The sequence below is a fragment of the Asterias amurensis genome, chromosome 10 (assembly GCF_032118995.1).
Source record: "Asterias amurensis chromosome 10, ASM3211899v1".
NCBI classification, from domain to species: domain Eukaryota; kingdom Metazoa; phylum Echinodermata; class Asteroidea; order Forcipulatida; family Asteriidae; genus Asterias; species Asterias amurensis.
In genome coordinates this window covers 4865443-4882294 of record NC_092657.1, presented here as the reverse complement: position 1 = coordinate 4882294, position 16852 = coordinate 4865443, and the positions used below count along the sequence as shown (strand labels likewise).

At 40.3% G+C, this 16852-nt stretch overlaps 1 protein-coding gene across 1 annotated transcript in view; it reads left to right on the top strand.

The window, feature by feature from the left end:
- Window positions 1-16284, top strand: part of LOC139943111 (splicing factor 3A subunit 1-like) — a 28208-nt gene extending 11924 nt beyond the window's left edge. Inside the window, exons 9-17 of the mRNA XM_071939928.1 lie at window positions 2096-2258; window positions 2690-2788; window positions 3862-4031; window positions 4563-4624; window positions 5929-6012; window positions 7492-7847; window positions 9617-9783; window positions 12671-12844; window positions 14827-16284. Coding sequence (XP_071796029.1) covers window positions 2096-2258; window positions 2690-2788; window positions 3862-4031; window positions 4563-4624; window positions 5929-6012; window positions 7492-7847; window positions 9617-9783; window positions 12671-12844; window positions 14827-14928 — 1377 coding nt within the window. The 3' untranslated portion in view covers window positions 14929-16284. The remainder of the gene's footprint in view (window positions 1-2095; window positions 2259-2689; window positions 2789-3861; window positions 4032-4562; window positions 4625-5928; window positions 6013-7491; window positions 7848-9616; window positions 9784-12670; window positions 12845-14826) is intronic.
- Window positions 16285-16852: the final 568 nt, after the last annotated feature.

Genomic DNA, 16852 nt, shown 5'->3' with positions numbered 1-16852 from the left:
ATACTTAATTTATGTGTACCAAGTTATTGTGTTCGTAAGGGGGCTCACTAATTTGAGAGTATTTTTTCTTTTAAAATATGTAAACAATAATATTATTAAAGTTAATTTAAAAACGGGTCAAATTATTTGTCAGAGCAAATGAAAAAATTTAATATGATCTTTATTTAGGTAGTTTTTTTAGTCCACGGTTTATTGTAAGCACTCGACATCCAAGTATTCCCAAGTAAGAAGAACTTTTTTTATGATTTTTTTTTTAGTGTTTTACTTAACAAAAAAAAACACTTTAAAACCGACTGTTAAAAATATCAAATTAACTTTTTATGTATTGCCTTCAAATCTACGGTGGGGAGGGTTACGTGCAATCGCACGTATAAACATTGCCTATTTGTACTTTTAATAAGTATTCATAAACATAATACATCGTACCGACATGACCGATAACCGAAGTTCCCAAAATCTTCCCACTTTCGTCCAGAAAATTAAACCCCCCAAAAGGTAGACATGAAAATAGTTGCAACATCCATGAAGAAGCATATGAGTTTTACGGTATTTTTTTTCCAATTATACCGGCGTCTGTTTTGTGAACAAAACTTTCATTTAAAAGTAGCAAAAACAACTGCGCCTTTGTTTAACCATGGAGGTATTGCATTCTAGAACCCAAGTCTTTCTTGAAATCAACCCGCAAAAAACCCAAACAACCGCGCATTATATTTGACCATAAAACCATGGAGCAAAACTAGATCACCCACCAATCGCCCGCAAAAAACAAGCCCCAAATAAAAAAAAAAAAATAAGCAAAATCAGGACGGAAGAACCTTACTAAACACAATTAAATACTCCTTTTTGCTCATCCAGAGTATTGTAACTTGGTAATTTTTGTTGAATGAGGCCTCACCGTCTTGCTGGTTTTTCGTAAACACGCTAGACTCTAATTCCCACACCGAAATCTGCTCCGTTGTCGACGACCATGCTGCTGACAGAATGTGTTTTGCTTTGTGGTCTTTTGTCGAGGCGATTGAAGCTAGTTTTGTAAGCTATCGCGTACTTTCACCAATAGAGGGCGTCTATTCCCACGCTATCGAATATCTGAAACGCCCTCTAGCGTTCAATGTTTCTTACACTTTTTGCCACACGTGAACTAATACGAAGACTACGAGCCTTTGCGTTGCATGATGGGATTTTGCGGTGTGTGCACATGTGTATGCGTGATCGTCGGAAGTTTGCCAGCGTTCAGCGGCACTTCGAGTGAATTTTTTTACGAATATCCAAACCTTAAGTGAATGTTTTTACGTTTTATTCGAGCCTAAAAATATTTTAAAAATAGTCATAGTTCTGTAGTACCGCTGCCGATATTTTTGACTGGTCAGCCGGACCAGTTGGCAAAGGGTTTCAGCTGGTCCGACGCGATTTCTACTGGCATTTGGCCAGCGGACCAGCGTTAATGTCGAACCCTGCCAGTACACTTATCGGAAAGAGAAGGGGTTCGCCTCGGTGTTCTTCTTTGATAGGCAGCATATTGTGCCATAGCACCTTGTAAACCATTACATGGTGCTGTTATAAGGAGGGGGTAGATGTAATAATTCCAACATAGTCCCACATACCTTGCAAAGAAATACTGTATGTTAAAGGCAGTGGACACTATTGGTAATTACTCAAAATATTTATTAGCATAAAACCTTTCTTGGTGACGAGTAATAGGGAGAGGTTGGTGCTTTAAAACATTGTGAGAAACAGCTCCCTTTGAAGTGCCATAGATTTCGAGAAAGAAGTAATTTTCCGCGAATTTGATTTCGAGACCTCAGATTTAGAACTTGAGGTCTCTAAATCGACCATCTAAACGCACACAACTTCGTGTGACAAGGGTGTTTTTTTCTTTCATTATTATCTCGCAACTTTGATGACCGATTGAGCTCAAATTTCCACAGGTTAGTTATTTTATGCATATGTTGAGATACACCAACTGTAAAGGCTAGTCTTTGACAATTACCAATAGTGTCCACTGCCTTTAAAGTGCCTTGATTTTCACTGAGTGACAGAAATGCGGGCTTTATAAGAAGCCACTATTATAATATTATTATTATTGTTTTGTTGATAGGATTCTGATATGGATGAGAGTGACGAAGAAGAAGACAGTCGTCGATTGACGATGTCGCCCCCTCCTCTCCCATCCATCCCTGGCTCCGGTGCCTCAGCCGTACCGCCCCCGCTTCCACCTCAGCTAGGAGAGGTTCAGATCAGGAAAAATTACGATCCTAAAGGTGAGTTTTGTTCGTTCTTCTATTTTGGAAAGTCAGTGGATTTGTTCCCGAGACCTTTTTTTAAAGGATATTTCATGAAATAAGGTTGTGTAGGTTCAAAATATTGTATCTTTCAATAGCCCGTACCATGCTTCAAAAGCCTGTATGTATCTACATCTACATCTATGATAACACTTGTCAAAGCCTTTTCAGCATCTAGACAAGGTGAGAAGACAATGAAGAAGTTTCAGTTTTTCTGTCTACTTAAAAGAGTTCATGAATCATTCCATTTCGGAAAGTCAGTGGATTCATTTACGTGCGTTTGTAGTGAAATTTCATGAAATTAGGTTGTGTAGGTGCAAAAACATTGTAAATCTGTGGACGTTTGTGTTTTGTGACGCACCAAAACTACCCAAACTCTTTAACGTTTGTTTTATTTATTTTTGTGGCAGCACCGAAGCAAGTCACAGAGTCTGAGGAAAACTACTTGATCTCCCCCATCACCGGTGAGAAGATTCCGTCCAGTAAGATGGCGGAACATATGCGCATCGGTAAGTATCTGAAAAAAATGTTGGTTGTCATGGTCCACTTTGTTGTTTATCATATCCCCTAGGAGTGGTCAGGTCTTAAGTGTGAATAAATAATTTCCTTGGTTGAAAAAAAGAAAAGAACAAAGATATTGACAAAATAGGGACACCACCAACATATAGCTAGATAGCTCAGTTGGTAGAGCGCCGGCACGTTAATCCGGAGGTCGTTGGTTCGAATCCCACTCTAGTCAATTCTTTGTTCAACCCCAAAAATCATTTCGAAAAAAAGAAAAGAATAAGGCTGTTGTAAACATGAGGGTTTGAGCTACTGAGTAACGGATATGAGCGCTATATAAGAAGCCACTATAGCCCTTTTCACACGGCCAAAATGTAGCCAGTGTCCCTTGCTACAAAATTTACGAGCGTGGATTATTTGTTATCACCGTGTGTGACTGATTTTGTGAGCTTTCCCACTACAAAGTTAAAAAACTAACAACCCTTGTGCGACATGAGAGTGATATGACGAATGGGTAATCCTGATCACCTTAGTTGGACAAGATAGCACCCACAATAGCATGCGCTGTATGGGCATTTTCACCTAGGACGTCGTTCAATAAACAATGACTCCTTTCACACGATGATGTAGCCCACGTCCTTGGTCAAAACTTCCGCTAGTGTAAGATTTTGTCGTAGGTCCGGACCTCCGACAAAATGTAGCAATGTTGGACAAGATTTTACAAGGGACCCTGGACACTCCCAAAAATTATTGTCCTTTCACACGAGGTGCATTTTATAAAATCTTACAACCATGCTACAATTTAGCAAGGGACCCTTGCTAAATTGCTCTCGTGTGAAAGGGGCTTATGATGTACTTTGTGATAGTCTGTGTTACCAGAGTGTAGGCGGATTACCACAGATGACTAGGGACTAAGACAACAGTACACAAGCCTAAAAAAAAAAACATGCACCCTTTGGCTTTGTTGGATATGGGATTATACGCGCTATATTGTTCCGTATTTCACAAATGCCATGTGATCATTTATATTATTATATAATGAAATGGTCTTAAAGTCAATTTACTTTCTTATCTTCAGGATTATTGGATCCTCGCTGGATAGAGCAGCGAGATCGACAAAAGGAAAAGCAAGCCCAGGAGGAGGTCTTCGCTCCGGGCATGGCCATCGAGGAAAGTCTGAAGCTCCTGGCCGAGAGACGTACGGATATCTTCGGAGAGGGTGATGTGGAGACACAAATCGGTAAAAAGGTACGGTTATAATAAAACTCCTTCTTTTCAGTCACCATGGATCTTATAGATGGGTTGCAACTTGCGTCATCAACTGCCATCTTTGATGTAAAACAATGGAAAAGTGCACGCGTGTACTTTCAGCCAATGGGAGCTCTGCAAGCGATCAAATATGGCGGCCGATGACGCCTATTGCAATCCATCTATTCACTGACGTCATACAGCCGTCATCTCGGAGGTTAAACGATGACGATACAATGAAAACCCATAGATTGTGCGCATGGCACACAGGTTGGGCACGTGAATAACCTCTAGGTGAGATCTAGGTTGAAATCAAGCATCTGAAAGGGCACAACTTTGTGTGACAAGACAAGGGTGTTTGACACCCTTTGACGACTTTGACAATTTGACAACCAATTAAGTTCAAATTTTCACAGGTTTGTTATTTTGTGCATATGTTGAGATACACCAAGTAAAAAGACTGGTCTTTGACAACTACCAAAGGTGTCCAGTGTCTTTAACTAAACAATACTGATTGTTTTTTGTTTACAGCTGGGTGAAGAGGATGATACTAAGACCAAACAGAAGGTCATCTGGGATGGTCACTCGGCAAGGTCAGTTGGTATTAAGTAATAAACCACAAGGAAAACTGTGTGTACAAACCAACAGCAGACGAACCCCCCAATTACTGGAAAGAGAAGAACGGTTCAACAAAGACAAATTAACTTAAAGATGCTATGTCAGATTTTTGGTCACAAACATTAAAAAATAGATTTTTTTGAGTGAATGGTATTTCAAAGAGTATCACCCGCTCTAACGAAAAAAAGGTTACCTTTTACTTTTAATGGTCAGGAACCATGACAAAAATTTAAAACGTTTCTTCTAAAACACATAAGAGTTGGTCACGTGATATATTGTCGGGATCCCGACAAAAACTAATTTTGAGCACTTTATTTCACTGCTAACAACAATTGGCGGACTTTTTCGAGCAATGGCTCAAATGAAAGCTTGTTCTAAACTTTCTCGACCCCCATCAAAATACCTATTGAATTTTAAATCAAAATTTTGGGGTCAAATCGGCCAAAAATCTGACATAGCATCTTTAAGCGGGACTTGATCCTGCGACCTCTTTATCAATGTGCAGGCGCTTTACCAGTTGAGCAATCTGATTGCGGTCTCCCTATTTTGTCAATGTCTCTGTTTTTTGCAAATGGCGACCCTCCTCCCAAAAAGATCAAAATAGCACCCTCAAGAGTATGCTTTCCCATTCTGAAAACTGTGTGACCGCTAGTGCTGGACGAATAGTGAATGACGACCGGTAGAGGGCGCTGTTAGTTTGTGGACATTTGTTTGTGAATGAGATCTTGTGACCCATTGACTCGTGTGTTAGGAAACCAGGTGACGTATGGATGGATTGATTTTAGTTTTAAACAGTGTCACTCGGTTCATTCATAAAATCAACCGGATCCAATTTAAAGATGGCGATTCGCTTTTTATTTTCAGAACCACCCCAACTCTAGTCATTACATGGTGTTACCGCAAACCTTTCCATAACCTCAGATGTATTAGACCTTTGTTGCCGCATTTGGTACTTTTTTGTTTCTCCCTGTCAAACAGAATTTAATATCGAATGTCAGGTTGTACTTCACAGGGATGAGATTGTTCAGATTTTTGGCTGAATTCAGACTTTTTATGTTGGCCTAGTGAAGAAAATCAGACAATATTTATTTCCACAAATACAGAAATCGTACATTGCTTTGGATAATATTTCCAAAAGCTCCTTGGAATCTATAACCCCAGGGGTTACCTAATAGTAGAAACGGCATCATTTCAACATACCTTTGAATTTGTATCCAAGTTTCAGACTTTTTCGTTAGTAATGACTCTCACCCCTGTACTTAATTTTATTTGGATACAGTATGGAAGCCACAGCACGTAAAGCCCAGGCCAATATCACCATAGACGAACAGATCGCTGCTTTGCATAAGGCACAGGGCTTAGTGTAAGTATGAACTACATGTAGGCTAGTTAAAATGGAAGTGTCGTGGCCGAGCGGTTAAGAGCACCGAACTCAAACTCTGGTGTTTCTGATCAGCAGAGTATGGGTTCGAATCCCCAGCCGTGACACTTGTGTCCTTAAGCAAGACACTTTACCATTGCTTCGTCCTTCGAATGGGACGTAAAGCCGTTGGTCCCATGTGTTGTGTAACGCATGTAAAAGAACCCAGTGCACTTATTGAAAAGAGAAGGGGTTCGCCCCGGTGTTCCTGGTTGTAGCACCATGTAAACCCTTATAAGGTGCTAAATAATTGGGTCTCAGAATTCATCACTGTAATAACCTATCTTTCTGGAAGTTTGTATATACTCAGCGCCTTGAGTACCTTGTTTGGTAGATATGTGCGCTATATAAATAAGACTTTGATATTATTATTATTAAAATCCAAAGGACCACTTTCATAGACCTTTATCACAGTGTGGCCATCTTGATTTTACTCCATTCCAACTCATTGTAACCAAACTGAGGCTGGACGAAATAATAGTCTGGCGCCATGCGCAATGCATGTTAGCCCTTATTACTGTTATTGGAAACAGGGAACATGACCAAAATGGTGACATTGTGATAAAGGTCTATAAGGGGAGCTCACCACTAATTTTTGTCCGCTTGCCATACCACACCTTGGCCCAATTTCATAAAGCCAGTAAGCATAAAAATATGCTTAATATGGAGTTTCTTCCTTAATAAAAACAGGATTTCAAACCAAATTGCCACGTGATTTTCAGTATAAGCAAACAACAGCTGAATGCCAGTAACAAGCAATATGCAACAAATTAAAATTTGGTTGGTAATTCTGTTTTTTATCAAAGAAGAAATTTCATGCTAAGCATATTTTTGTGCTTACAGGCTTTATGAAATTGGGCCCTGCAACGTACATACATGTATCCTGTGAAGAGTTTGTTGCAGAACTCAAATACAGATACAGATAACTACTCTCAAGACTAGGGCCCAATTACATCAAGCCTGTAAGCGATTAAACTTGCTAAGCACAGGGAAAAAAAACTTGCTTAACAGGAACCAGTTACCAGCTGAAATTCCAGAATGTTGACATTGTTGCAACTGGTGCCCACTCACCAAAGAAATTTGCTAAGCATTTATTTTCTGCTGAACAGCTTCGTGAAATTGGGCCCAATGCCTCAATTTCATAATGCTGTATTAACATAAAATATTGCTTAACAATTGTCTGCTAAGCACAAAGGAGCTTGATACCAGTTACATATTGTACATGTGGAATGGTAACCTTATTCTGGTAATCTTATTCTGGTAAGCAATACTTGTTTGTGCTTAGCTAGTTTTTGTGCCTGTATGAAATTGGTTCCATTGGTCCTGCTAATTTTTGCGTCGCAGAAAAATTGTAAGAAATATTTTCTATACAAGTTTTCTTGTTATTATTAGATATCTATTTCTGTTTGTGTCAATTAACAGACCGGACAAAGAAAAGGAGAAAATCGGCCCCCAGCCGGTGTCAAACAAGGGCAAGCCCCTCCCGCCCCGCCCTGCGATGCCCAAACAGCACCAGCAGGCCTCAATGCCGATTCCTCCGCCCCCACAGCCGCCCAAATCATCCGCCCCACAACACATGCAGTACCAGCCCCGTATGCCCCTCCAGCCGCCCGGTATGCCCCTCCAGCCGCCCGGTATGCCCCTAATGCAGAGGGGGTCCTTGATGCAGATGCCTCCACGGCCCCCTATGCCGCCCAGGATGCCTCAGCCCCCGGTCGGAATGCCCAGGATGGGCGGGGGACTCCTGCCAGGACCACCGCTTCGCTTCATGAACCGAGGTCAGTACATCACATACATCTGGCGTATAATTTGGTTTTTACCCTTAAGCCCGGTTCATATTTCATGCAAATAATAATAATAATAACTTTCGATTTATATAGCGCCTAATAATTAACACTTAATTCTCTAAGCGCTTTACAAAGAAGTACACTATAAATCAACAACAACATAAATATATATATATAACAAATAATACCACTACAAGCAAAACGATACAACAATACAAGAGCGTAAACTATTGTAAGAAAAGTTGTGTCTTTAAGGCACTCTTGAAATCACCAAGGGAAGATGTTTTCCTGATCGTCAAGGGCAGAGAATTCCACAGAGTTGGAGCCGAAGCCACAAAGGAGCGGTCTCCATAGATATGCATATTAACAGGGTGTACTGCAAGGAGGTGTTGTGACGATGATCGAAGTGTACGAACTGGATTATGCTTATGAATTAGATCTGACATATAAGATGGAGCAAGATTATTCTGGGCTTTAAAACACATCACAAGAATCTTAAAAACAACACGAAGCGAATGCGAAGCGAGTTTGACGTGAACTTGACATCACAACCCTGTTTACGCTGCGATATTTGCAAGAGAGTTGAGCACAACTCAACTGCTGCGAACTATCCCTTGCCAATTTGGGACGTCAACATTCGATTCGCATCCGCAGGAAGTATGAACCCTAGTGCTGGGCGAATAGTGAAATTTTGTTATTCGGATACCGCTGGCCAACTATCCGAAATTAACCGGATATTCGAATAGTTTTTTTCACCGCTAGAGGGCGCTTTAAAAAAAAAAAAAAAAAAAAAAAGATTTTTTTATTTTTGCCGCTAGAGGGCGCTAGAGTTTAATACTTAATTTATGCTGTTTTATGCTGTCTTAATAGAAGTTTCATAAGGATTCAGACAAATCATTCATATCAGTTGTCGCCCGACGTCCGCGGATATTCGGATATTAAAGAATATCCGGTTACTCGGTTGTAATTACAGAACTATCCGGTTTATAAATAGCTATTCGCGCCCTATGCGGATATCCGGTTAAGAAAAAAAAGCCATTCGCGGTTACGGATAGGAAAACCTATTCGCCATTAACCGGATATTCGAATAATTCGCCCAGGCCTAATGAACCCGTCAATGTGACCAGACCTGTACCGACAGTTTTGTATTTCTGGTGATGCACTGAGTTTGTAAAACCTCCCACATTGTATTGCCTAACATTGTAGATTAAAGCCATTGGACCCTTTCGGTAAACAATATTGTCCAAGGCCCACACTTCGTTTACCACTTCGCGTAATCGGTCATCGGAGTCGGGAGAAAATAACGGGAAAACCCACCCTTGTATCTGCGCGTTTGGCCGTGTCATGACATGTGTTTAAAATAAATCCGTAATTCTCGCTATCGAGAATTGATATTGTTTAACTGTTTTCTCAAAAAGTGAAGCATTTCATGGAACAATATTTCAAGAGAAGTCTTTCACCACTACCTTCTGTAAACCCTGTAAGTTATTTGTAAATCTGTGAACCTTTTTTTTTGTTCTGTACCGAAAAGGTCCAATGGCTTAGAGGGGGAACCCAGGCCGGCAAGACTAATTTTTCAGGAATTTGCATACTTTGCAGATTTCCCTGTTAACATCTCCAGTTTTTCTCCCTTCAACCGCTTCCCTTTGTAGTTGTGATATACAAGAAACAATAATTTTGTTCCTAGGCTTTATTACGGTCCCTCCATTCAACACACTTTCTTTTCAAAATAAAAAGTTGTTTTGATTGTTACATGCTAGGTCCTGGAATGGGTCAACCCATGGGTGGAATGGGTATGCCAGGGGGGCCACCCATGCGCCCGGGTAGACCCATGCCTCCTGGGGTGGATATCCCCGAGCCACCCATGAAGAAACAAAAGACCGAGGAGAGTCTCATGCCGGAGGAGCTGTTCATAGCTAGAAACAAGGTTGGTTTTTCTTGACAATTTTTGTTGTGTTGTATACCCTTTTCAAATGGGTATCACTGGGTACTGGTGTACCACTGCATAAACCTTAAAGGCAGTGGACACTACTGGTAATTACTCAAAATAATTAGCAGCATAAAACCTTACTTGGTGACGAGTAATGGGGAGCTGTTGATAGTATTACACATTGTGAGAAACAGCTCTCTTTGAAGTGACGTAGTTTTCGAGAATGAACTTTTTTCCAAATTTGATTTCGTGACCTCGGAACTAAATTTTGAGGTCACAAAATCAAGCGTCTGAAAGCACATCTTTCAGTTTTATCTCGACAACCAATATTGAGCTCAAATTTTCACAGGTTTGTTATTTTGAGAATATGTTGAGATACACCAAGTGAGAAGACTGGTCTTTGACAATTACCAATAGTGTCCAATGTCTTACAGGGAGCAAATGGGACCTTGTTTGATAATCAAACTGAGTTTTGTTTGCCACAGGGGCACTTCTTGGCTAGAAATAAGTTTGGTTTTGCCTGTCCATTTCCTTCTTTAATATACCCTTCTCAAATGGGTGTCACTGGGTACCACTGGGTACTGGTGTATAACTGGGTACAAAGGGGGAGCAAATGGGATCTTTTAGGTTAGAGGTAATAAAACTTAACTTTGTGTGAAGCAGGGGCACTTCTTGGCTAGAAATAAGTTTGGTTTTCCCTGTCCATTTCCTTGGGTCATATACCCTTTTTAAATGGGTGTCACTGGGTACCACCTTAAGGGAGCAAAGGGGACCTTGTTTATAGGTTAGATGGCAAAAAATGTGTGTATGCCAGAGGGGCACTTCTTGGCTAGATATAAAGGTGGTGTTTTTTCCTGACCGCTTTCTTGTGTCTCATACCCCACCACCTCAAATGGGTACCACTGGGTACACCCTAAGTGAAGGCAAAGGCAACCTTGTAAGGTTAGGGGTAATAAAAATGAGTTTGTATGCCAACGAGGCACTTCTTGGCTAGGAATAAGATTTGGTTTCCCCTGCCACTTTCTTGTTTTTCATGTTCCTACCTTTACATCATTCCCTCCATGAGGAATGTTCCCTCCACCTTTTGTCAATAAACCATTTCAATTCAATTCACCTCAAATGGGTACCACAGGGTACACTTTGGGTGTACCCTGTGGTACCCATTTGTTGTTTCTCGTATCCTCCCTACTTAAACGGGTACCACTGGGTACACTTTGGGTGTACCCTGTGGTACCCATTTGTTGTTTCTCGTATCCTCCCTACTTAAACGGGTACCACTGGGTACACTTTGGGTGTACCCTGTGGTACCCATTTGTTGTTTCTCGTATCCTCCCTACTTAAACGGGTACCACTGGGTACACTTTGGGTGTACCCTGTGGTACCCATTTGTTGTTTCTCGTATCCTCCCTACTTAAACGGGTACCACAGGGTACACTTTGGGTGTACCCTGTGGTACCCATTTGTTGTTTCTCATACCCTCCCTACTTAAATGGGTACCACAGGGTACACTTTGGGTGTACCCTGTGGTACCCATTTGTTGTTTCTCATACCCTCCCTACTTAAACGGGTACCACAGGGTACACTTTGGGTGTACCCTGTGGTACCCATTTGTTGTTTCTCATACCCTCCCTACTTAAACGGGTACCACAGGGTACACTTTGGGTGTACCCTGTGGTACCCATTTGTTGTTTCTCATACCCTCCCTACTTAAACGGGTACCACAGGGTACACTTTGGGTGTACCCTGTGGTACCCATTTGTTGTTTCTCATACCCTCCCTACTTAAACGGGTACCACAGGGTACACTTTGGGTGTACCCTGTGGTACCCATTTGTTGTTTCTCATACCCTCCCTACTTAAACGGGTACCACTGGGTACACTTTGGGTTAACAATAAAAGTGCACTGTTAATTAGGCCTGGGCGAATTATTCGAATATCCGGTTAATGGCGAATAGGTTTTCCTATCCGTAACCGCGAATGCCTTTTTTTTCTTAACCGGATATCCGCATAGGGCGCGAATAGCTATTTATAAACCGGATAGTTCTGTAATTACAACCAAGTAACCGGATATTCTTTAATATCCGAATATCCGCGGACGTCGGGCGACAACTGACATGAATGTTTTGTCTGAATCCTTATGAAACTTCTATTAAAACAGCATAAAACAGCATATATTAAGTATTTAACTATGCTCACCTCCGTGAAGATTTAAAACAATGACATTTCTGACGTAATTTGTTCAAAGATTACAAAAGTTTTCCTTCACGTAGAGTCAATCACGATCAAAAGAAAAAGCAAATCGCCATCTTTAAATTAGATCCGGTCATTTTTATGAATGAACCGAGTGACACTGTCTAAAACTTATATCAATCCGCCCATATGATCTCATTCACAAACGAACAGCGCCCTCTAGCGGCAAAAAAAAATATTTTTTTTATTTTTTATTTTTTATTTTTTATTAAATAGCGCCCTCTAGCGGCGAAAAAATTATTCGAATATCCGGTTAATTTCGGATAGTTGGCCAGCGGTATCCGAATAACAAAATTTCACTATTCGCCCAGCACTACTGTTAATACAAGGAGAGCAAAATGTTGTCTGAAACAATGTTGGTTGTCATTGTCCATTTTGTTGTTTCTCATACCCTCCCTACTTAAACGGGTACCACTGGGTACACTTTGGGTTTACAATCAAACTGGACCTTGTTAATACAAGGAGAGCAAAATGTTGTCTGAAACAATGTTGGGTAACACCGGGTACACTTCGGGGAGCAAAGGGGACATTTTTAGAGGTAATTAAAGTGCCGTATTTTATAGCCAACCAGAGGAGCAGTTCTAGTCATGAAACGAGATGTTATCACTAAGCTTTCCACTTTCTTGTTATTTCAGGGTCCCGTATCGTTCCAGGTGATGGTACCTCCGATGCCGGATAAGCCCGAATGGAAGTGCAGCGGTCAAGCCCTTCAGATGACCCTACCACTGACCGATACCATCTCGGTTATCAAGGCCAAGATCTTCGAGGAGACTAGCATGCCGGCAGGGAAACAGAAATTGCAGTTTGATGTAAGTTGTTTGTGCTTTACACCTTAAAAGGCATAAGCCTACAATACTAAAAAATCCCATCTACAATACTAAAAATCCCATCAAACAAGTGTAAGTAAGTGTAAGTTTATTTACTTTTAGCATTGTACACTTACACTTAAAGCCATTATACACTTTCGGTAAACAGTATTGTCCAAGTCCCACACTTCGTGTATCACAACTTATATATAAAATAACAATCCTGTGGAAATTTAGGCTCAATCGGACATCGGAGTCGGGAGAAAATAACGGGAAAACCTACTCCTGTTTTCGCGCGTTTCGATGTGTTTATAACAAATCCGTAATTCTCGCTAACAAGAATTGATATTGTTTTACCGTTTTCTCAAAAAGTAAAGCATTTCATGTACTCATATTTTAAGAGAAGTCTTTCATCATTACCTTCTGTAAACCCTGTAAATTAAGTGTAAATCTGTGAACTTTTATTTTTTTTTTTCTGATCCGAAAGGGTCCAATGGCTTGAAGGTTTGATGGGATTTTTAGTATTGTAGGCTTATGCCTTTTACCACCCCCATATCCATTTTCATTCAAGTATTTGTCGAAGCTGTTTTTGAACTGATTGGTTGTCTTGGCGTTGACCACTTTGGCTGGGAGTCTATTCCACTTATCCACAACTCGTTGTGTGAAGAAGTGTTTTCTGAGATTGAGCCCTTTGTTCAGCCTTTTTTAAAGAGCTTCATGTCATGACCTCTTCTGGTACTTGTTTGTGAGAGTGTTACGTTCAGTAATGACTCTGGAAATTTGTGGTAATTTATCGCGATATCACGATATTATCGAATATCGCGATATTAATTTGGAAACGATTTCGATATCGGATGGATTTGGTTTTAATCGAAATATCGATATATCATGATATATGGCGATAATCACGATATATCGCGATGTATTTGCTAGCTGAGACATCTTGCACCCCATAGGTTTGGAGTAAAACCAGAAGAATAGGTCATTAGAACACCTCTCTTATGCTATGACTGTCTCTTCTACAATTTTCACTTAGACTTTGAAGACTGATGTCAAATTTAATTAATCGCGATTATATCGAATATCGCGATATATTGTTGGCGATATATCATGAATAAAATAAATCGATATCGCCCAAGCTTATTGGAGAGTATGCTGCATAATGAAAAACTTTTTGCTTTGAAGTACTGCGGTTATGGAAAAAGATATCTGTTTTTTAAACCCCAAAATTTGAATTTGAGAAGTGGTTACTGTCCGTGACATCTCTCAAATTATGTATTGCTGTTGGGGTTATTTCTTCCTGCGTAGACATATTCGTTCCGGATTTTTGGCGATATCTAAAAAATGTGGACAATCTTGTAACATCACTGAGAAAAAAACTAAAGCTATAACTATAACTGATTTGTTTTATGCCACTACGTTTTACTTGTTCTCGCCACCTATTAGTTTTGCTTCGTTGCTTTCGTTAGGGGGTCCATACTCAACAATCTTTGCTTTCAATGGGCCCCCTCCAACTCCATTCTTTGTGCTCTGTTATGGTTTTTGTTTTGTTTTCCGTAGTTTATATTTTGCCTTTGCTTGTAAATGTTGTATAATTGTATTACTTCATGTATTATCATTATTCCATTTGCTTGTAAAACATAATTCTCTATTCACTACCTAAGTGTCTTGTTTATTTGTTTGGATTTGGATGTAAATTGAAGTGAATGGAACAAAGTGAATTGAGTTGGAAAAAAAGCATAAAATTCTAACTCAATTTCATGGAAAATGTGACATTCAACTTTTTTGTACTGATGACCTACAATGATGTATTAAAGTAATTTTAATATCCATTAATCATTACTGATCGAAACGTCGAGTTAACCCAACGGTTCTTTTAAGAACCACCCCAACTCATTTAGAGATTGTTATTACATGGTGTTACCGCAAACTCTTCTATATATAATCGTGACCAATTTGTTTTCTCTCGCTTTCTCTCAATGCAGGGATTATTCGTGAAGGACTTAAATACGCTGGCGTTTTATAATTTCAGCAACGGATGCACCTTGCAGCTCGGTCTCAAGGAAAGAGGCGGGCGTAAACGCTAAACGAGCAATGGACGTCCTTTTCCAGCTAGCTGCGCCCAATTTCATAAAGCTTGTAAGCACAGAAACTTGCTTAGCACTAAAATTACTTGCTTAGCAAAAGAGGTTACTAGCCGGAACACCATACAGTAACCGTTGCTTCGACTGGTACCACAGCCATTTCTTGCTCAGCAAAGACATGTGCTAAGCAGAAATTTCTGCTTAACAGTTTCATGAAATTGGACCAAGTCCACAAAGGATTGGTAACAAAGTAACCCATAAACTCCCTGACTGGTCACAGCACATGTACCTGGAATGTCCAGTTTCTTTATTATATTGGTTTTGTTTGTACTAAATTTTTGTTTACTAGGTTTTTTTAGGTTTGGGGTCTTAAAGCCATTGGACCCTTTCGGTAAACAGTGTTGTCCAAGGCCCACACTTTGTGTACCACAACTTCTATATCAAATAACAAACCTGTGAAAATTTAGGCTCAATCGGTCATCGGAGTCGGGAGATAACAACGGAAAAACCCACCCTTGTTTCCGCGCGTTTCGCCGTGTCATGACATGTGTTTCAAATAAATCCGTAATTCTCGTTAACGAGAATTTATATTGTTTTGCTGTTTTCTCAAAAAGTGAAGCATTTCATGGAATAATATTTCAAGAGAAGTCTTTCACCATTGCCTTCTGTAAACCCTGTAAGTTATTTGTAAATCTGTGAACTTTTTTTTTTTTTTCTGAACCGAAAGGGTCCAATGGCTTTAAAGGAGCACGTTGCCTTGGATCGGTCGAGTTGGTCTTTGAAAAGCGTTCGAAACCGTTTGTTATAAAATGCATTTGGTTTAAGAAAGATATTTTTAAAAATAGAATACAATGATCCACACATATTTTGTCTCAAAATTGGATGCTTTTACTTTGCGAACAAACACGGTCGAACTTTAATGGGAGTCAAAATTTGACTCCCATATATGGCCAATCTAGGTGTAAGCCCTGCAATGTGACCTAATGTTATGAATAAATTCATCTTTAAAGTACAAAGTTTACCAAACTATTGACTAGCAGGTCAGTACAACTAAAACTCGGTTAATTGTTACTGCCAATGCGAAGCGAATTTTGACATCAAATAGCCGTTTTTGCAGCGAATGTTGAGAAGAAGTTGAACAACGTTCAACAGTTGCAAATAATTAGTTGCAGATTTGTGAAGTCAAAATTTGTGTCACATTCGCATTTGCAGGAAGTATGAACTAGGCTCTCGATGATTGTTTAAAAAGCAACCTTCCAACATGAAAGTTGATATAGCGCCCCCAAAAAATGCCTCGTTGATGTTGACTTTGAGATCATGATCTTCATAATAAAGAAAACACAGATTTTAATCCTTTAATTGGACTGATTTTCCTCTTATTTTGTGTTAATATATTATCCCCTCTCCACACACTCAAATACATGCATAATTGTAGGCCTATTTTATGCTATCCATCTCCACACCAATGACACCCATATTGTATGTTGTGGTAGGCCTACCCCCTTAATATCTCCGACACCCAATGGCACTAGGCGTACCCCGGTCTCCGACACCCAATGGCACCCATGCTGTATGTTGTGGTAGGGCCTACCCCCTTAATATCTCCGACACCCAATGGCACCCATGCTGTATGTTGTGGTAGGGCCTACCCCCTTAATATCTCCGACGCCCAATGGCACCCATGGTGTATTTTGTGGTAGGGCCTACCCCCTTATCTCCGACACCTAATGACACTCATGCTGTATGTTGTGGTAGGGCCTACCCCCTTAATATCTCCGACACCCAATGGCACCCATGCTGTATGTTGTGGTAGGGCCTACCCCCTTAATATCTCCGACGCCCAATGGCACCCATGCTGTATGTTGTGGTAGGGCCTACCCCCTTAATATCTCCGACACCCAATGGCACCCATGCTGTATGTTGTGGT